This window comes from Peromyscus maniculatus, chromosome X (assembly GCF_049852395.1).
Source record: "Peromyscus maniculatus bairdii isolate BWxNUB_F1_BW_parent chromosome X, HU_Pman_BW_mat_3.1, whole genome shotgun sequence".
NCBI classification, from domain to species: Eukaryota; Metazoa; Chordata; class Mammalia; order Rodentia; family Cricetidae; genus Peromyscus; species Peromyscus maniculatus.
Window position 1 is genome coordinate 105,871,427 of NC_134875.1, and position 22,953 is coordinate 105,894,379.

General features: G+C 36.0%; 1 protein-coding gene across 2 annotated transcripts; it reads right to left on the minus strand.

Moving 5' to 3' along the window:
- Positions 1-10,743: 10,743 nt before the first annotated feature.
- LOC121825673 (female-specific lacrimal gland protein-like) lies at positions 10,744-19,959 on the minus strand. Of its 2 annotated transcripts, XR_006068033.2 has the most exons (8): positions 19,740-19,959; positions 18,766-18,914; positions 15,973-16,043; positions 15,691-15,819; positions 13,738-13,844; positions 12,146-12,247; positions 11,977-12,010; positions 10,744-10,990 (listed from the first exon to the last, which is right to left on the minus strand). XR_006068033.2 is itself a non-coding variant. In XM_076561655.1 (7 exons), the coding sequence occupies exons 1-6, from the start codon at positions 19,836-19,838 to the stop codon at positions 11,994-11,996; spliced, it is 567 nt and encodes a 188-aa protein (XP_076417770.1). In that variant the 5' UTR covers positions 19,839-19,958; the 3' UTR covers positions 10,744-10,990; positions 11,977-11,993. The 2 variants fall into 2 exon arrangements, 1 of the variants encoding a protein (XP_076417770.1); XM_076561655.1 differs by lacking the exon at positions 13,738-13,844 and having other exon boundaries at positions 19,740-19,958.
- Positions 19,960-22,953: the final 2,994 nt, after the last annotated feature.

A 22,953-nucleotide genomic window follows, 5' to 3' on the forward strand; every position in this document is an offset into this window, starting at 1 on the left:
CCATTCTTCAGTTGAGGGGCCTAGGTTGTTTACAGGTCCTGGCTATTACAAATAATGCTGCTATGAACATGGTTGAGCAAGTGATGTTGTGGTATGATTGAGCATCTTTTGGGTATATGCCCAAGAGTGGTATTGCTGGATCTTGAAGTAGATTGGTTCCCAGTTTTCTGATAAACCATGATACTGCTTTCCAGAGTGGCTGTATAGGTTTGTACTCCCACCAGCAGTGGAGGAGTGTTCCCCTTACTCCACATCCTCTTCAGCTTAGACTGTTGTTAGCATTTTTTATCTTAGCCATTCTGACAGGTATAAGATGGTATCTAAGAGTCATTTTGATTTGCATTTCCCTAATGACTAATGATGTTGATCAATTGCCTAAATATCTTTTGGCCACTTTTTTGAACTCTGATAAGCAAACAACAAGTGCTAAGAGACATAAGATTGTGAACAAGACTGCAAAATTGCATCAAGCTAGATACTTTAGGGCTATATTTTAAAAAGAAGTAAAAAGTGTATGTGTCAAATGGAAGTCAAAAATGCTTTGAAGAAGAGGTTTTGCTTTTGTTTCCACAGGAAACAAGAGGCTGTGGACTTGTTTCAGGTTAATATGGATCAGATTTGATCAACACTTGAAACTTGACAGGTGATCTCTGTCAACAAAGATTATAGCTGGTCTTCCCTGGACTTGGCCATTATCTCACATTTTTTCAAGGATCCCCAAAGATACTTTGTCCACAGACAGCAGGAAGCAGTTTGGAGAATACTACACTCACATTCCCAAGAGATGGGATGGGTGGTTTTGATTATTTGGTGGGTTATGGATGTTTGTTAAATTTTTTTTATAGTATTTTTATTTTATAATTAACTTAATTTCACATATCAGCCATGTATTCCCCTATCCTCCCTCCTCCCACCCCCCAGTCCTCCACTCCCCAACTCACCCCCCATTCCCACCTCCTCCAAGGTAAGGTCTCCCCTGGGAGTCAGCCCAGCCTGGTAGACTCAGCTGAGGCAGGTCCAGTCCCCTCCTCCCTACACCAAGGTTGAGCAAAGTTCCCCAGCATAGGCCCCAGGCTCCAAAAACCCTGCCCATGCACCAGGCTCCACACTTGGGGGCCTCCCAAACAGATCAAGATAATCAACTGTCTCACTTATCCAGAGGGCCTGGTCCAGTTCCATGGGGGTTCCTCTGCCATTGGTTCACAGTTCATGCTTTTCCACTAGTTTGGCTATTTGCCCCTGTGTTTTTCTAATCATGGTCTCAATATCTCTTGCTTTTACAATCCCTCCTCTCTCTCGCCGATTGGACTCCTGGAGCTCCACCTGGGGCTCGGCCATGGATTTCTGCATCTACTCCCATCAGACACTGGATGAGAGTTCTATGATGACAGTCAGGGTGTTTGGCCATCCAATCACCAGAGTAGGTCAGCTCAGGCACTCTCTCGACCATTGTCAGTAGTCTACAGTCGAGGTATCTTTGTGGATTTCTGTAGACCTCTATAGCACTCTGCTTCTTCCTATTCCCCTGGGGTCTTCATTCATCATGGTATCTGCCTCTCCATTCTCCCACTCTGCTCCTGGTCCAGCTGGGACCTCCCTCTCACCTAAGCTCTCTTTACCCCAACCCTTGCCCTCCATTCCCACCCCTAGTTTGCTCATAATTTAGGGGAATATAGAAATATAGGATAAAAGACAACTACTAATCTCTGATATTTTGCATTGGCATGGATTTTGGTACATTGGTACAAATTTAAAGTTAATTTTGCTATACTGTATATATGTTTTTACTCATTTGGGGGTATTATGCTTATGCAGTTCATTTAAAATGCAATGTATAAATAAAAAATGAGGTTAGTAGTAAAACTATAATAATTAAACTTTTAGTCACATTAGGTATGTTTTCAAAGTCAAAATTTATTTTAGATTAAATGGTCCTTAAACACTTCAAAGACCTGCAGAATATGGCATTTAAAATGTCTTGTTAATCTAAGGTTTTTCATGACAATGAGATACATCTGCTACTCACACTACCAATTTACTTAAGAGATGATGGGCATCAAAGAAACTCCTTTTGGAGTTTTCTTTCACTGTGACAAGGTTAGCCACTGGACAAAGAAACTGCTCTTGCCTTTGACTGCTGACACTGTGCTATGCAGACTGGACATGCAGGATACACAGGAAAAAAAACTGTTGAACTTTGCCAAAACAAGGTAGGACAGTCTTTCAAAATTTCTGTTTCACAAAAGATTCTGCCAAATATTCTGCAGGACACAGGAAAGTAGCTGTCTAACTTTGCAAAATACAACACAGGACAGTATTTCAAATTTCCTGCTTCACTGAAGAGTTTGCCAGATATTCTGGGCCTGTAGGCTGAAGATGGATTGATTCCCCAACATTGCAAAGGAATTTTGGGTGACTATCCAGGCAGCCAAATGTCTCTCTTGTTAAATAATACCATATCCTTCTGGGTCTTTGATGGAGTTGAAGACTAGATAGTTGTAGTTGCCACTTTCATTAGTTATGATAGAAAGTAAATTAGATCTAAAAACTTTGACCTCACTAAGATAGGATAGATAATTAATTATTTTCTCTGAATATACTAACTACAAATGGACAGAATATTATAAATGTAATTCTTACTTGCTAACTATTTTGTTGTGTATAGTTTTACTATGTTAAATTTAAAACCTTTTGTTTTTATTTAGACAAAAGGGGGAAATGTTGTAGAATATTATTTTAAGATGTGTTACATTTGTTTATGCTATGGAACATTTGTTAATGATGCAAAAATGAGTTTCATGCTTTTATGTTACATTTGTTTGGCTCTGTGAAGCCATGTTGCTTTGCCTTTCTAAAATACCTGAAGGTCTGGCAGAGAGCTAAACAGCCAATCATGAGGCAGTAGAGGGAATGGGCATGGATGGTAATCAGAGGTAGTGGGTGGAAGGACAAATCTGGGAAAAGAAGAAAGAACAAGGACAAGGAGAGCAGGATGCTAGGGGCCAGCCACCCAGCCACACAGATAGTCACAGAGTAAGAGTGAAAATGAGAATAAAGAAGCAAGAGAAGGAAAAAGCCCAGAGGCAAAAGATAGACAGGATAATTTAAAGTTAAGAAAAGTTGGCAAGAAACAAGCCAAGCAAAGACTGGGCATTTATAATTAAAAATAAGTCTTTGCATGATTTATTTGGGAGCTGGGTGGCCGCCCCCCCAAAAAAAAAAGAGCAAAACAACAACTACACTCGGGGCTGAAATCAATAGAATAGAAACAAAGAGAATGATACTAAGAGTCATTGAAACAAAGACTTTGTTCTCTGAGAAAATCACCAATATAAACAAACACTTATCCAAACTAACTAAAAGGCAGAGAGAGATTTCCAAATTAACAAAATCAGAAATGAAAAGGGGGTCATAACAGACACTGAGGGAATCCAGAGAATCATTAGATCATCTTTCAAAAACCTGTACTCCACAAAATTGGAAAATAAAAGAGAAATGAACAATTTTATTATTAGATATCACACACCAAAATTAAATCAAGACCAGATAAATATTTTAAATAGACCATTAACAAGCAGTCATCAAAAGTCTCCCAAACAAAAATCACCCAGAACCAGATGGTTCCAGTGCAGAATACTACCAGAATTTCAATGAAGAGCTAATTCCAATACTCTTCAAATTGTTCCACACAATAGAAACAAAAAGAACATTGCAAAATTCTTTTTGAGGCTACAATTACCCTGATACCCAAACCACTCAAATGTAGCAAGAATTCTTATTGGTCTTATTAATAAAAACCCAGAGTCAGACATCAGAGTGAAAGCTGAAAGATCAGAGAAGCAGAGCAGCCAGCCACAATTTCTTACCTCTATAGAATCCACAGCCTGAAAGGGAGCAAGATCCTGTCTCCACAAATCCTCAGACTAAATTCAGTGCTTTCCTGTCTCCTCCTGCCTTATATTCCTTTCTCTGCCCAGCCATATCACCTCCTGTCTCCACCTACCTAGTTCTGGGATTAAGGCATGAGATCCCAAGTGCTGGGATCAAAGGTGTGTGACACCACTACCTGGCTATGTTTCTCTTTTAGATTGGACTAGTATTGTGTAGCCCAGGGTGGCCTTGAACTCCTGATCTTTGTGCTTCTGCCTCCTAGATGCTTGGATTAATCATGTGTGCACAACTGCCTGGCCTCTATGGCTAACTAGTGGCTTAGCTCCACATTCTGATTTTCAGGCAAGCTTTATTTGCTAGATCACGCACAAAACATCACCACACACAAAGATGCAACAAAGAAATAGAATCACTGACCAAACTCCCTTATGAATATTGATGCGAAAATACTCAATAAAATATCTGCAAATCAAATCCAAGAACACATAAAAATAAATCATCTACCATGACCAAGTAGGCTTCATCCCAGAGAGGCAGAGATGGTTCAACATACTAAAATCTGTCAATGTAATCCACCACATAAATAAACCAAAAGAAAGAATGTCATGTAATCAGCTCATTAGGTGCTGAAAAAATTCTTTAACAGAATCCAATACCCCTTCATGATAAAGTATTGGAGAGATCAGCGACACAAGGAACATACCTAAATATAATAAAAGCAATATACAGCAAGCCAACTTCTGACATCAAATTAAATGGAGAGAAATTCAAAGTGATTACACTAAAATTAGGAACAAAACAACTCTCTCCATATCTGTTCAATATAGTACTCAAAGTTCTAGCTAGAGCAATAAGACAATGAAAGGAGATCAAGGGCATACAAATTGGTAAAGAAGAAGTCAAACTTTTGCTATTTACAGATATTATAGTATACATAAGTGACCCCAAAATTCTACCAGGGAACTCCTACCACTGTTATACACCTTCAGTATTGTGGTGGGATACAAGATTAACTAAAAATTAGTAGCCATCCTATATACAAATGATAAGTGAGCTGAGAAAGAAATCAGAGAAACAACACCCCTTACAATAGCCATAAATAACATAAAATACCTTGATGTAACTCTAACTAAGCAAGTGAAGGACCTGTATGACAAGCACTTTAAGTCTCTGAAGAAAGAAATTGAAGAAAATATCAGAAAATGGAAAGATCTCCCATGGTCATGGATACATAGGATTAACATAGTAAAAATGGCAATCTTACCAAAAGCAATCTACAGATTCAATGCAATCCCCATCAAAATCCCAATATAATTCCTCACAGACTTGGGAAAAACAATACTCAGTTTTATATGGACAAACAAAAAACCCAGGATTGCTAAAAGAATCCTGTACCACAAAACCACCTCTGGAGGCATCACTATCCCTGACCTCAAGCACTACTATAGAGCTATAGTAATAAAAACAACTTGGTTTTGGCATAAAAACCGACATGTGGACCGATGGAATCAAACTGAAGACCCTGACATTAATCCACATACCTATGAACACCTGATTTTTGACAAAGAGGCCAAAATTGTACAATGGAAAAAGAAAGCATCTTCAACAAATGGTGCTGGCATAATTGGATGTCAACATGTAGAAGATTGCAAATAGATCCATGTCTATCACCATGCACCAAACTCAAGTCCAAGTGGATCAGAGACCTCAATATAAAACCAGTTACACTGAATCTGATAGAAGAAAAAATAGGAAATAGTTTTGAATGCATTGGCACAGGAGACAGCTTCCTAAATATAACACCAGTAGCACAGACATTGAGAACAACAACTAATAAATGGGACCTCCTGAAATGAGAAGCTTCTGTAAGGCAAAGGACACAGTAAATAATACAAAATGACAGTCTACAGAATGGGAAAAAATCTTCACCAACCCCACATCTGACAGAAGGCTGATCTCTAAAATATATAAAGAACTCAAGAGACTAGACATCAAAATAGCAAACAATCCAATTAAAAAACAGATAATTATCAAAGGAATAATTTCAAATGGCTGAAAGACATTTAAAGAATTGCTCAGCATCCTTAATTATCAGGGAGATGCAAATCAAAATGACTTTGAAATATCATCTTACACATGTCAGAATGGCTAAGATCAAAAGTACCACAGACAGCTTATGTTGGAGAGGTTGTGGAACACGGGGAACACTCCTCCACTGTTGGTGGCAGTGCAAAAATCAGTATGGTGGTCTCTCAGAAAATTGGGAATCAATCTACCTCAACACCCAGCTATACCACTCTTGGGCATATTCCCAAGGAATACTCAATAATACCACAAGGACACATGCTCAACTATGTTCATAGCAGCATTATTCATAATAGCTAGAACCTGGAAACAACCTAGATGCCCCTCAACTGAAGAATGGATTAAGAAAATGTGGTACATATACACAATAGAGTACTACTCTTCAGAGAAAAACAATGACATCATAAAATTCGCAGGCTAATGGATGGAACTAGAAAATATCATCCTGGGTGAGGTAACCCAGACTCAGAAGGACAAACACGGTATGTACCCACTTATAAGTGGATGCTAGATATAAAGCAAGGGGTAATCAGCAACAACCCACAACTCCAGAGAAGCTAACTAACAGGGAAGACACAAAGAGGGACACATGGACTGCCCTGGGGAGGGGAAATAGATGAGATCTCCATGAGTAAACTGGGGATGAGGGGTAGCCAATGGAGAGTAGGGGATAGGGGATGAGAGCATAAGAGAATGGGATGGTTGAACTGAAACAGGGAGAGAGGGGAATGCAATGAAAGAGATACCATGATAGAGAGAGACATCATGGAGATAGAGAAAAACCCGGTCCTAGGGAAGTTGCCAGGAATCCCCAAGGATGATCCCAGCCTGGGCTACTAGCAATAGTGGAGAGGGTGCCTGAACTGAACTGGCTTGCCCTAGAGATCAGACCGGTGAATACCCTAACTTACATCACAGAACTTTTCTCCAATGACTGATGCAAGAAGATGTAGAGATCCACAGCTAATCACTAGACAGAGCTCCAGGAATCCAGTCAAAGAGGGGGGGGGGGGATTCTATGAGCAAGTACATCAATCAGGAACACGGTGGGGAAACATGCAGGGATGACCAAACCAAACTAGAGGAAACTCATGAATGTTAGATCAATAGCTGTGGAGCCTACATGGGACTGGACCAGGCCCTTAGCATGGTGAGAGAGTGGTGTAGCTTAATCTGCTTGGGAGGCCCCCTGGCGGTAGGATCAGAATCCATCTCTGGTGCATGAGTGGGCTTTGTAGAGCCCACACTACCTATGATGAGATACCTCATGCAGCCTTGAGGCAGGGGGAAGGGCTTGGACTTGCCTCTACTGAATGTGCCTCCACATGGGAGGCCTTGCCTTCTTATGGAAGGGAGCTAGAGGATGGGTTGGGAGGGGAGAATGTGGGGGGCGGGAGGAGGGAAGAGGGGGATCTTTGATTGGTGAGTAAAATGAATGAAAAAAAATTTCTTAATAAAAAATTAACAAAAATGAAGAAAAAGCTGAAAAAATTAAATACTTGTATAAATTTCATACATAAATATAGTGCATTTGTATCCACCACACCACATTCCCTTCTTCTATAGTTCATTCTCCATTTCTCAATCTTTTTGCAGATTTTGTAGTGTCTGTTTAGTCTTGTCTTTTTTCTGTGCCTTTGAAATTTACCTTTTAGGAATTAGTTTGTTAAGATTTTTGGAATACCTGTAGTTATCTCTTGGTATCTCTACTGCTTTGTGAGTCTTGATTTTGCCCAGTATTCCCTAAATTTCAGTGGAAGAGAGAACTGATGTGCACTCATAGGTAACAGATTTGAAGGTGATCTATTTAAAGTGGGGATGGCAAAACACTAGCCCCATAAACTGGAGTCAATGCTGCTGTGTTGCTGAATCATCCACAGGTGAATCATAGTCTCATCATAAACCATACCTGTTATTTTTACAGAGGTATGGTTAGACCCTCCTTTTCTCAACAAAAGCCAGTAGTCATCTGGCTTTTGTTGAAAAAAGGAGGGTCAACCTGTTTCATTACAATGTTCTGGATTAATTTGGAAGGAATTTCATTCTTCTGCTAACTCTACTGAGAAGCTGCACACCAAGAGTTATGTTTAGCTTGATAAACTACTAATCATGTCAAGTCTTACCACTGATAATTTTCCAGAATTCCTATGTCTCTTTTGTGAACATCTGAATTATATCTGTTCTTGTTCTCTGAGAAGTACAGTCTCATTTTCTTTTAGTAAATGTGCTGGCTTGTTTTGTTTTCTCCCTCTTCTTTCTCTTCCTCTTCCTTCTTCTCTTATTCTTCCTCCTCTTCCTTCTCTTCTTTTTCCTTCTTCTTATTCTTCTTTTTCTTTTTCTTCCTTTTCTTATTCTTAATTTTTTCTTGCCAATTTGATGCTAACTCCAGTCACATAAGAGGTGGGAAACTCAATTGAGGACATATGTACATCAGATTGGTCTCTGGGCATATCTGTGAGTTGTTTTCTTAATTAATGATTGGCAGAAGAGTGACCAGAATCTGTGGGCAGTGCCACTCCTAGGCAGGTTGTCACAGGTAGTATGAAAAAGCAAGAAAAAGGAGCCATGGAGAGAAAGCTGGTTAAAAAAGGTAACATTCATCCATGGCTTCTGCTTCACTTTCTACCTCCATGTAGCTGTATAGAGCTCATCTACTGACTTCCCTGGATAGTAGATCTTGAATGAGGCATGTAAGCTGTGGTGGTTTGAATAATGGCACCAAGAGGCTCATAAGTTGAATGCTTGATCTCCATTTAGTAGAACTTTTTGGGAAGAATTAGGAGGTGTGGCCTTGTTGGAAGTGGTCCACTGGGGGTAGGCTTTGAGGTTCCAAAAGTCCATGCAAGGCTCTTATTCTCTCTCTTTGCAACCCCTCTGCACACTGCTTGCTGATGAGAATATAAAGCTTTCAGCTAATCCTCCAGTGTCATGTCTGTCTGGTTCTCAATATAGACTAACCCTTTGAAACTGTAAGAAAGCATAAAAGTAATTTTTCCCTTATGACTTGCCTTGGTCATGGTGTATCCTCACAGCAATAGGACAGTAACTAATACAGAAGTAGGTGCCAGGAACTGGGGAATTTCTGAGACAGAGCTGACAATGCTGCTTGTTGGTAGAATGTGAACTTTGGATTAGAAAAGCAGTTGAATGTGATAAATTTGACTTAATGGACGACGCTAGTAGGATCTTGGAAGACAGTGAGCTAAGGTCAATGTGGACTATACAAGTGAAGTTCGACACATTTCATAGGGGGAGAATGTAAGAAGCTTAGGACATTTCAGAAGGGAAGAATGTGTATAAATGGCTTAGAGACAATTCTTGTAATGTTTTAAACAAAAATGTGGCTGCTTTCTGCTCTTGTCCAAAAAAACTGCTGGAGGATAAACTGAAGAAATTTAAACTAATATAATTGACAAAGGAAATGTAAAGACAGAAGTATAGAAGCATAAGGAAAAGGAGTTGTGGAAGCTACTATTAAGGAAAGCTGCTGAGGCAAGGTATGGGACAGGAGAGTCTCTGGAGACCCAGAGAAGCCATTGCACGAAAATGTGAAGGTAAAACTTTGATTATGTTGGAGATCCTGAGATAATTTCCAAGGAAAGCTGCTAACATGTTACAAGAACCATGCCAAGATAGAGAATTGTGTTGCAGTTACCAAAGCTGCAAGGGGAAAGCCATCTAGTAAATCTTTTACAACATACATGGAGTTGCAGGAGATGGAGTTTTCCCTGCTGGTTTTCAGTCTTGCTTTGGTCTAGTATTTCCGCACTATGCCCCTTACCTTTTTTTGGAATGACAATACATATTTTGTGCCACTGTGTATTAGAAGAATGTACTTTACTTTTTTGATTCTATGGGAGGGTTATAGTTAAAAGACTGCCTTGAGTCTCAGAAGAAACTTTGGAATTTGAATTTTTATATAGTCTTGAGACTGGGAGACTCTGGGGATTTTTGAAGATGAACTGAGTGAATTTTACATTATGATGTGGCTACAAGCCTGTAGGGATCAGGGAGTGGAATGCAGTGGTTTGAATGAGAATGAACCTCTATTGGCCCATATTTTTGAAAGCTTGGTCCCCAGCTAGTGGAATCTTTTGGGAAGGATTATTAGGTATGGTCCTATTGGAGTATGTGTGGCCTTATTGGAGGAGGTGTATTATTCATTTTCAGAGTTTCATGCCTCAGCATCTAGTAGATGTAACTCATATCTTATCAATCAACACACTGACAGGTTCAAAAGTTCTCCCATCTTTGTATTTGCCTAAACCATCTTTCCATTTACCTACAACAAACCTACAAAATGGGAATATACATCAGATGGAAATGTCTTGCTATGTGAGTGTATCATGTATCTCTCTGTGTGTATGTTTTTGTGTATTCCTAAATATAACCTGTTCACTCTGTATAATGCTAATTATATGTATGTTTCCAATGCTGGCCATTTGGTATTGAATAACTAGTTTATGTCTTCTCCCCTAGGTAAGACTATTCTTCATTCCCTCAACATTCTCATTGCTAAGTTTTAAAAATTATTTTATCTAGTCTGACACTCTTCAAATTTAAAGTAAATGAGGTAATACACATTGAGTACAATTTTTGGTAATGTCTAAATATTCATTGGCTTTGAAATTTCCTGAAGTTGGTACTAAGTTTATCCACCAATAAGTTTTTTTTTTCTATGACACACAAGGTAATGAACAATATGCATCTAAGTTGTAGTAGGGGTTGTAAATTTGTCTTAAATTTCAGAAAACAATATATCACTCATTATAATGCATATTAGATACCTTTATTCAGAATACATTTGTAAATATGTGAAATTTAGTGATTTATTCATTCAGGAAAACAGTATCACTAAATATGACATGAGAATGACATGGAAGTAATCACCTATGTATGACTTTCTAAGAAAACTAAACGTGTAATTTTGAAAGAAAATACATTTAAATTTATATCTAGGATTCTCATTCCACAGGGCAAGTGTTGCTGAATATTGTCTCAATCTTCTTATAACCTGGAAAATTATAAATGAATGTTAAAATATATATGAGATGGTATTAAGTATTTGACATTTGGGAGAAAATAACTTAATACATACAAATGATTAATAAGGCAAGAAATGAATTCTGAGGCATAAATTTATAAAATTAGACCTTAGGAGGATGATGCATATTTTATATTACATATTTTCTGGTGAGTATGCTAGTTAGTATGATTATGCAGTCCAGTTTTAAATTGAGAATTTCCATGTACATACCAATTTCTGGAGCACATAATAACAAACATACAAATGGGTCCACATCATACACGACAATAATGAATTTCATTGAAAATTGTGAGGTATTTATCAATTCCAAGTAAATAATTTACAGCAGATCCCAGAGGAGTTAATCATTTATTATAGTTATTGCTTCACCAACTATATTTTTGGCAAATAAAATTAACCACTCTTTACCCTATAACAATTTAATTTATTTTTTAATACATTACATTTATTGGCCTAAGTGGAATTGTTTTTGCCATTTGTGGTAGTTTATAATTAAATGGTCCTCATGCATATACTTATATTTTAATACTTGGTTCCCAGTTGGTTAAAATGTTTGGGAAGGATTGGGAAGAGTGGACTCCATGGAGGAGGTTTATCCCTGGGGGCAGTCTCTGGAGTTTTAAAAACCTACATCATTGACAGTTATCTTTCTGCTTGCTGCTTGTGGATCTGCATGTAAATTCTCAACTACTATTCCAGTACCATACCTACATGCCTCTTATCATGCTCCCTCTCATGATGGTCATTGACTTTAACCCTTTGGAACCAGGAGACCCTAAATTAAATGTTTTCCTTTATTGGTTTCCTTAGTCATGGTGATCCATCATAACAGAAAAGTAACTAAAAAAAATAAATGATTCAATTTCCTTAGAATATTCTTCTACTGTAATGGTTCTATTTGTAATGTGTCTACTGTAATGAATTGAGAATTAAAATTATTCTGTAGTACTCACTTATTCGGTATATTCATTCAGGATGGGCATGAGTCTGTAAAATAGATCAAAGAAGCAGGTATTCTTAAAGACTGTTAATTCTGAACTGTAGATGGGGATGTAGAATCACAGCATTTTGTTGCCTCAATTTAAAATTGATTTAGAAGAGTAAATGGAGCAATACCATTACCTGTTTGTGTCATATCTCTGATATTTTCAGAAGGGATATTGTATAGATTAGTTGCTTTGAAATACTCTTCCTTTGAATCATTATCCAGAGTTGATGATGTTGCTATATGTCATGGAAAAAAATTAGAATATTTGTCTATCAAATTGTTGTTTAATTTTTAATATGCAGTTATTAAACTTTGTTGTATATTCCTACAGTCTCCACCAGCCTTCCTTTCAGAATAGTAATTGTTCACAGCAAGTTCATCTCAAGTTATGTTTAAATATTGAATGGGGTTCAAAACTTCACAATTATTTTGTTTTTTTCCAGTTCTCACAATTATAAAATATTATATAAGTTTTTTAAGCATAGGTACACATTCAGAATGTAGGAATTATATAACACACAGTAAGTGCTTGGTTGAGCTTTCATCTGAATTTTGCATGTATTACCATACCATAGCTTCATATTTTGCTTTTTTTAACCAATAGAATCCATGCCCTAGTGTTCTTTACCTCAAGGTTAATAGGGGAAAACATCTGAAGTATTTACCTAGTCCATCAGTTCTGCCATTTCTTTTGATGTGAAACAAAACTAAAAGCCCAAACCTATACTTTTAGAAATGTCAGAAGGTACACACAAGAAGTCTCACCAACATGTCTGCCTATATGTGAACTGGACAATGATGACACTGATAGACATACTAAAGTAAATGTAGGAAATCTCAAGAGTCCTCAACTCTAGAACTGCAGTGAACCAAAGGATGAGAGTGGGAGAAACTGTCTTCCCAAGGGAAGAACTGACTATTTGGTGTTTCAATATCAAATGGTCAGCTCTGGAAATATATTCATACAATGAAATTATACAGACTTAACAGATTGTATTTATGTATTTTATAATGAAATTAAATTAAATTAAATCAAAGTAAATAAGGCCATGTATTTCAAAGAAACCAAGGAGAGTTCCTAGGATGGTTGGAAGAAGGAAAGGGGAATAGTGTTTTTTAAAATCTGTACTTCTCCCTTAATAGACCAAATTTCAATCCTCTTCAAAAAACATGGATTCAACAAAAATGAATAAAATTATATTGATTCCCTTGTGGAGATAATCATGAGTCAGATTTGTTAACATGCTTTAGGGCCTCATAGATGAAGGACTGAATCTTAGCAATAGCTAAATTTTAGTGGAACATATTTAAATTTTTGATGCTGTGAATGAATATGATGATATTAAGGGTATACAATTAGGAATAATCTCATCACAATGATTCAAATAACTTTTAGACAATGAACTCACATTTCATGTTTGGTTGTGTTAACTGAAAAAAACCAAGAAATTCAGTGTGTGACACTTGGTTATGGCCACATGGACCATTCTTATCTACAGAAAGACTGAGTGTGACATTTGTAAAGACTGGAACAGACCCAACAGAGTAGGTACATAAGTATTGGAAAAGTAAAGAAAATTCTATAAAGCACATCCATTAACAATGATACTTGGAAATACGTCTTTCTTCCAAACACTTCTTTAGGTACCTGCTCTTTTTGTCAGTAAAATACACATTCAAAATTCAAACATGATTTTTCCTACATACAATCAGCTATGATACTTACACAATGCTGCTGTCACATTGTTTTCCCACTGTGTTTAATATAGAAAACTTGAAACAAGATGGTGATGTCTGATACTTTAATCAATGAAAATTGAGGCATGCCTGAGACTGAGAAGAAATAAGAGTTTTGGAATTTAGAGCAGTATGAATTCTAACCATTTGAGTCTCATTTTGAGTATAGCATTGTGAGTTCTTACATCAAAATAATCAATGTGCAAGAATACCCATGGCAGTGAGTTGCACACATATAGAACAATACTGAATGCGGAAAGCAATTCCATAGCCTTTATATAAAAATAGAAAACATTCCCAGTCCCAATTAATTTGTAAGTAGTAAGAACCAGTGGCTACATAGGTCATAGGTTAAAAGTTCATGGGACCAAACTGCCATCCAAATATTTGACTTCACACCCAGAGGTAAGTGAAACTCTCAGTTCTTGTCAGAAAAAACTATTTTTTCAGTACATGGTGATTAATTAACAGAATCAGAGTTGATATGAGTGAATTATATGAATAACCAAGCCTAGACTTTTCATTATCAAATGAGATATCTATATTATCCATCCTTCTACAAAGCCTCAGGGATCTTTACATAATCAATCTTGGAAACATTGTTAAAGCTTGAGGTTTTAAATAGTTGTTTAGAAGTAGATTATTTGGACATGTCAGGGACATTATGTTTAAGAAATCATAGCAGAAGTAGCTGCATCTACAAGATCAAGCCAGGCAAAATTCCAGCATGAATAGGGAATGGGCAATTGATGTACACTCAAAACTGAGAAGGTGGTGGTGGTTGATGGATACTGGGAGAGACAGAATCACTCTTCTTCAGTGGTTTACACAAATACTTTGCCCATGCTCTTGTGGATGGTTCTATATCCAAGCACATACTGATAGCGCTAAATGAATAAAAAGGTGTATGTAAAGTTAAGAGAAAGAAGTGGTCAGTAGATCATGGAAGCGTTAAAAAATGGTGAACTGAGGGGGTAGATTTGATCAAAATATGCTGTATAAATATGAGAAAATATCAAATAACTAAAAAGATCTGAACATTCCAATGTTCTATAAATATTACCAGATATTATGTCAGTTCAGTGCCACAGTGAAACTTGAAACTGGATCTACAGATATGTTATGGAACAGTCAAACCTTCCCTGTAGCTTAAACAGCTGAATGTTTCATTAACATGTTCAATGACCATTCAGTCTCCTAGATTATCAAAATTAGTCCTCAGTAAGTTAACCCACAGAAACAGCAAGTGGCTAATAGATATTAGAAAAAATTCTTAGATACATTTGACTTTCATTCAGTGTCTCAATTAATCCAAGAACTTCATATGCAACATAAAAGTAAGAAGACATATATTTAAGAATAACGATTAAAACATAGTAGGTGTTTTTCAAAGTTTTCTATTCCCACTTCTCCTCTGGGTTGAATGTTTGATATTTGAAAAATATTAAACATTACAACACGTATTGAACTTTTAAAATATTTTGGGGAGAAGTTGCAAGTGTGGGGGACAGACATGGGAGTCATAGGAAGTAAGGGTTACAAGGTTGCATTATAAGAAATTCACAAATGATCAATAAAAATTCAGTAGACCACAAAAACTTATGTATTTATAGTTTAATTTCAAGTGTGAGACATGTCAAATATATGCATATGCATATAACAATTAATGAAAAAAGAGGTTGTGATTTTGAAAGAGAGCAAGGAGCAACATGTGGATGTATTTGATCAGAGGAAAGAAAAGGAAGATATTATGTAATTGTAATATCAAAAATAAGGCAAATAAGTGTTGCTTTATAACCTCAAGAACTAGGATGACTTAATTTTACTTGAATATGTGATGTCTTTCATAATCTTATGTTTGTAGTGTTGTACATAATCTTGTGTAGTACTTTGAAAAGAAGAACTTAAATAATATGGGTGCTGGTTTTGAGATTTTACAAACCTCTCTTTCCAAGATCTGGGGAGTAAATCCAGAAACGTGGGATGGGTCTGAATCTTGTAGTTAAGGTCCAGAAATTACTAGAGCCAGTATATTCTCCATTTCCTTTCTTCTGTGATCCAATGGTGTTCCCTGAGTGGGTGAGACAAAATGAATTTCTCCTCTTTATCCTGCTTCTTTCAAGAATTTGGTGATGGCTGCAAGAAAAGTCATTGAAATTGCCAAGAAGCTGAATTCACAAAAAGATTTGTTGTCTGCAGTCATCCTGAAAGACTGGATACACACCTTGCTTGTCAAACACCAGATGTCCAATGTATTCTGCTACAACAGTGTGGTTTTCACAACTGTCATCCTCCCTAAATGTAAAGAGTCTTCTGTTATTCACCACTTATTACAAACACATTATTTTTCATCTTAGGGAAATACAAAAATTACATTTGGCCATGTGATGCTTTCCATACATGATTGCCAGCTTTAAAATTATCTGTGGTTAAAGTGGGTCATTGTCGTGCAAAAAGAACATTTCTCTATATCATAAAAAGATTCTGACCAAAGCACTGACCTAGAGCTGATTATTGCCAAGTGTTCTCACCTTATAAATAAGACAAAAGAGATTTTCTTTATACACTGGCAGAGATCTATCTACATTCAGGTTTAGAAGGGCCTCAAAATACCTCATGGTAAAAATACAACTCTGTATCTCAGATATGCACAGTCTTACAATTTTCTTTATTCTATCCCAAAATAATTATCTGTTTCACTCATAAATATTTTGGCTTCAGGAAATTATCAATAATAGTGCCCTAAAGTATCAAACTGCTCAAAGGCCCACTTCAATTTTTATCAACAATATTTAACTGAGGATAATGATCACAATCTGCAATGGACATAGCATAGAAACCGCAAACACAGAAAATCCAATTTGCATGCTTTCTACCTAAAACTTGAAATTTTGCTGCCACTATTATAATTTGCACATCACATTCCTATTTATTAAAGTATTATTTGGGGGCTGCATTTTTCATTTTTTTAAAAAAAATCTAGCCTATATTGTCAGTTTTTTAACATAAAGACATGTTCGGTGTAAACATTTCTTTGATCAAAACCCCCTAATCTGAAACACAAATATAACTTAATGTATTAATTCCTCCCATTGAAACACTCAAAGATTTCAGTAATGAAACACAGGGATTCTTTTTTTTAATCTCAGGATTTACTTCTAAAAATGCATGTAAGCATTCCTCATCTTTAGTATGCTCATTTTTCAAATGTTGTCCATAGCATTATGGTTTTCCATAAAATCTTTCTTGTTCATCCTTTTTTTTGCATCATGTTCTACAGCAATCATCTTTTTATACATTTGAACATGACCACACTCTGTGAAGACTTAAAGGAATTAATAATGGTATCTAATATACCCCAAATAATAAACAGTTCTTTTTATGTTCCGTTTCCTCCTTTTCTCCGTCTTTTATATTTCTTTGGAGACCAGGGTTCAAAAAGCTCAGGTTAGTCCTCAATTTATTCTGAAGCTGTGGTGATCCATCAAATCCTGATCCAACTTATTCAACTCTTCAGTTGCTGGGCTAGGCTCTGAGGTGTACACACATAGCTTTTATCAAATTTTTACCACATCTGGTTTCTAGAATACAAATCTGCAACTGGAAATTTGAAAAGCCATGTTCGGTTTTTTAAAAAAAACTGCACAATGACATATGTTCTGCAAGTTTTTTCTGTTTTGTTTTGTTTTTGTCATTTGGTTGATTTGGTTTGATTTTTGGTTGTTTGTTTTGTTTTTATTTTTTGTTATTACTGTTATACCAAGGGTGTAGTGACTCACTTTTTGAACCTTAAAGAACAGTTGTATGCTTTTTTCTTAAATGTTCACATTTTAGTTTTATAGCCAACAAAATGTCTTCAGTATTTTCTAGTTCCATTATGTTTCTATCATAAAACATTCTGAGAAAAAGAAAATGAATGAGAAAATAATTTGTTTTGTTTATACTTTCTGGTCAAAGTTCACCACTGAATGCAGGCAACATAGAAAACATAGGGAAATAATGCTTCATAACATGTTATGTGGCTTTCTTGGAGGCCCATCCTTAGCCAGCATTCTCATACAGCCCAAGACCACGTTCCTGAGTTAATTGTAGCTCACACTGGCCTGCTCAACCACCAACAAAAGTTAAGGTAATCCCTCATAAATATGCCCACAGGCCAACTTGGTAATGATAATTACTCAGTTTTTTTTTTCAGTTCATTCTATGCTACCACAAACTAAATTTTAAATGGAACAATTATTATCAAAATTCTCTACACCTTACTTAAAACTATTTCTTAACTAAAATATGTCATTCAATTGTCAGGACAGCATCTTTTCTTGTATGAAATGGAATTTTGGCATTTTTTGTTTTTGTTTATAAGTGGAGTTTTTGGAGACAATTTATTTCTATGTGTTCCTTGCTAGACTGTAACTCACTATGCAAATCACATGCTACAAAATTATGGAGATTTTTGTCTCTGGTTTTTAAATGCTCACTGCTTTGACATATGCCACTATGTATTGAATCATTTGTGTTTCTGTAGGCTATTTTCAATTGACATGAAATGTATTACAAATCCAAGATAAATTAGACCACATGACATATGGTTATAGTATCATCAATTGACAGGTGGATATATATTTAGAAGGACAACAAATTCTGATTTATCTTTAACTGTATAGGGAACTAAAGATCAGTTTTGACATGTGTACATCTAGTTTCTAAAAAAATTACAAAATATGAAAGTCAAGGAACAGGTTATGCTGGAAATCCAAATATATTGTCATCTTAGTGACAAGGTTCCATTCTTACTATCTTCATACTTCATGTACATCAGATAGTTAAGAAAATTTTATGAGATCCTAAAGTTCATTCACATAGATGTTGAGATTATAACATGATCTTAGAAATCATGACCAAGTAAACTAACGTCCTCAAATTCTCCTAAGAGTAACAGAGATCCCCATACATCAATAACGTGTTCTGCAGGTAATAATTCTGCATTTTTCGTCTTAAAATTTTAAAAATCACTTACCTTGTATAAAAAGTGACCGATAATTCCCTAGAATTATTACGATTAAGATTATATCTAATGTTATGGGTATAAATTCTCAGAAGTCCGTTTTCTTTTGTCATCTCTGTGTCACTAGATGCTAAGTAAATTGAGCAAAAATTCCCTGAAAACTAAGAAGGAAAAGGCCAGTTAGGAAGGTCAGTAAACACTTTGAGTGTGTGTGTGTGTGTGTGTGTGTGTGTGTGTGTGTGTGTGTGTGTGTGTAGAATAAAACTCATGAACATGTATGTGGCAGCCAGTGGTCAAAGTTACGTGGCTTGCTCAATCACTGTCCACCTTAATTTCCTGAGGAAGATTCTCCAACTCTTCTGGAACTCACCATTTCACTATATTATGTGGACAGTGAACCCCAGGGATACTTCTGTCTCTGGCATTTCAGTGCTGGGACTTTACATACATGTCAGTGTGCCTAGCATGTTTCAAGAATGCTGGGGTTCTGTTAGTATAAGGTTCATACCCTATACTAACAGAGCCATTTCCCCTAACCTACTGTTTTCTTTTCTTTTTTCTTAACACCTGTAGCACTCACTGCATCTGTTTTTCACATAGAAAAAATAGCTGGTATGTAATCAATTTTCAATTACCTACAGATCCCAGCTATATAAGATAAAGCAATTGTTGAGATCCGTGTGTAAAGGGTGATATTTTGAGATGTGAAACTAAATCTATCAAAGTCAAGTTACTGTGGAAGCACAGTGGTATCATTAACATCCTTACACTAAAAACCTGTGATTTGGAAAAGACAGAGAACTCAAATTGTTTCAGGCACAGGGAGTGATCTGAACACATTTGCTTTTCAAGTCACATTTATACATGTATAAGATGAAAAATGAATAATGTGTGTGCATTCAGGAGCATAGAAATATACACAAGCATGAACACACAGTGACACATCACACACACTTTTCATTCCATGGTCAGCTTTCACATGGTACCTTTGAAGAGTCTGTTTCAGTCTGAAGTTTCATTTTAGATGGAGATTGATTGGCAGCACAAACCAAGTATACCACAGCAAACAGCAGAAGAATCTTCATCCTGTTGCTGTTTTTTTTTCCTCTCTGCTACAGAATTCAGATTAATTCAGTTGTCAAAAGAATCAGAAATGAAGATACAGTTATAGCATTTCTCTCTTCTCAAAACATGGAATGAAATAGGAGTTGTTCATCCTCAGTATTTATATTTCATCCATGCTTCCTTATTGGCAGTGTTAGGATCAGTTTGACATTATTTTACTTAAACAACATGATTAGTTTTATGGAAAGTTTGATATGACTTTTATTGTTGACATGTCTACACAAGAGAAAGTGATCTATGAATTATTTCAAGGACATCAATATGTAATGAGTTATGTAATTGATGATAAAGGAAAATGAACATCCCTACATGAAGAGCATCTCCTTAAGTTAATTCCTGTAATGATCCTTTATGCTTCATTGAAAGTTTAATTTAAATAGCTCTGCTATGAATCCAAAGTATTGATGACTATATCTGTTACAAAAAGCATGCTGGAACAAAAAATATCTTCTTGGACCCTAATTAAGTACCACTCTGGATTCCAGTGATGACAGTTTGTTAAGTGGGATCCACAAAACATTGTGAGAATTTCCTTTAATCTTTTTACATTGTATGATTCTCCTTTGTTCATATAGAGTAGTGTTTAATTTTGTGTCTTCAACTCCTAATTTCAAATTTTCATCTTCAGCCAATTCTGTTTACTATACCTTGTAAATCAGAGGTTCTCTAGATCTGGGTTGTGACCCATTTGGTGTCCAAATGACCCTTTCACAGGGGTCAGCTAAGACCATAAGAAATACCAGATATTTACATTATGATTCATAATGGTAGCAAAATTGCAGTTAGAAAGTAGCAATGAAATAATTTTATGGTTGGTCATCACCACAACATGAGGAACTGTATTAAAGGTTTGTAGCATTAGGAAGGTTGAAAACCACTGTTCTAAATGATACCTCCACTAATGCTAACAATGAATATAATGTTAAGAAAAGAAAGTCACACATTGGAACTGAATATATGTATTACATTAGGAATATACGTATGTAGCAATATTTAGTTAAACAAGAGGCCATGGATTTGAAAGAGAGCAATGAGAAGTACAGGGGAAGATTTTGAAGGAGGAAAAGAAAGGGGGAGGGAGAAAGCATGTAATTATATTATAATCCTTAAAACTAAAAGAATACTTAAATGTATGAAATGCAATTAATATGCATAACTATAATTTTATGTATAAATGAGGCTTGTAAATATGAACAAAATATAGTGTGAAATTTTCAAATAATTAATTAAATTTATTGGGGCAAAGGGAAGTTCATCTTTGGGAGTTGAGGTCAGCCTGTTTTCCATTGTGGGTTTCAGGCCAGCCAGTGTTATACAGTGAGATCTAGTCTAAAAAAAAAACCCTAAAATTATTAAAGAAATAAAAATAATAAAATGTCAAATTGAAAAGAAAAATCTATTTTAACTGAAATATGTGATTTTATAGTTTTAATGTAGTACCATTTGATTATATATTAGAACACAAAGGAAGTCTTGCAAAATATAGGAAAATTGAAACAACTTCCTACATTTTATCTGACCACAATGGAATAAAACTGGATTTATAATGTAACAGAAGCTACAGGAACTGCACAAACTCATGGAAATTAAACAATACACTGCTGAATGGAAGGGGTTAAGAAATCAAGAAGGAAAATTTTAAATTCTAAAAATAGAATGAAAACGAAAACAGCATATCAAAGTTTGTGGGACAAAATGAAAACAATTCTATTTTGCTTTTCCAAGGAAATTGGGTTCATATTAAAGTTGATGCATACATCAAATCATTGAATACATCTCAAATTAATAAAATAAATATGAGCCTGAATGTCTTGGAAAATCAAAATAATATCACAAATGAGAAGACAGGAAGACATACTCAAAATGAGTGCAGAAATTAATGGGAAAAATACAAAAAAAAATCTGAAAAGATTGTTAAGATTGACAAAACTTTGTCAAAAATGACCAAATGGAAAAGATGATCCTATACTTAAAATTTTATATTCCACAATCTAAAAATATGGATGAATTTACACTCATACACATGCACAGACACGTGTGTGTGTGTGTGTGTGTGTGTGTGTGTGTGTGTGTGTGTATGTGTGTGTGTGTGTATTTTTGTGAGAGTGAGAAAGACAGAGAATTGGAGAGAGATTCTCACCGGTTTTAATAAAGAATCAAATTTAATACTAATAATTTTGAATGTATTTGCTCCTTTGAATCTCAATATAATTTTGTTTGTTAAGTTATATGTAGCTTGAGTTTTCCGCCTTGCCCACAGTCAGGACAAATCTCTGTCCTTTTATATCTCCTCTCTGTTAGTCCCACCTATCTTTCCTGCCTAGCCACGGCCGATCAGATTTTATTTATTAACTAATCAGAGCAACTTGACATACAGACCATCCCCCAGCACAGCCAAGTGCAGACCATCTCAAACACCTGCACTCAGGCCCATGGTCCTAATCATCCTCTATACGGACCTGCTGGGTAACGCCACAAAGAACCTGAGAATGGGCTCCCACAGGACCTACAGAACATCCCACAGCACTTCCCCTTTCCTTTTTTTTTTTAAAAAAAGGAAGGTTTTAACTTTTACACATCTCCAAAGCCAGCTTGGTATATTTGGGAATTTGGGCGTAGCTTCCCTTAACTACTTCCTGCTGGAGGGGGGCGCTGTATCTTATGGGGATGCAAAGAAAATTTTAGGATCATGGAGTAGTCCGTGAGACCGTATCGTCTGAGCCAGTTGCCTTGAAACGATTCTGGATGTTGGATCATCTGGGCCATGGTGTCATCGGAGACCTTTCAGGTGGTCTTGGCTGATCAAACCTGATGTATCTCAATCTGGAAAAAATCCATAGCCTCTGGCTTTCTGTAGAGACAAAAGCAGAGTCTCCTTTCCAAAGTAACACATCCTTATATCCAAATTTTAAAGTCAAGATATCTTTAATATATACATATTGGTTTAACTCAACATCTTTTACGATCAAATGTTTTTCTGCAGTTAAAAATCCCAAAGACAATATAATCCAAACTCTCTGTGTGATATCCATCTTTACATGGCTTATTTTTTATATTACTTTTACTTTCTCTTTA

Coding starts and splice junctions, on each gene's coding strand:
- LOC121825673 (XM_076561655.1), bottom strand. CDS start 19,838: ATGAAGATTCTTCTGCTGTTTGCTGTGGTATACTTGGTTTGTGCTGCC. Junction 18,915..19,739: donor CTGAAACAGACTCTTCAAAG/GTACCATGTGAA, acceptor TTTCCTTCTTAG/TTTTCAGGGAATTTTTGCTC. Junction 16,044..18,765: donor TCGGTCACTTTTTATACAAG/GTAAGTGATTTT, acceptor CTTTACATTTAG/GGAGGATGACAGTTGTGAAA.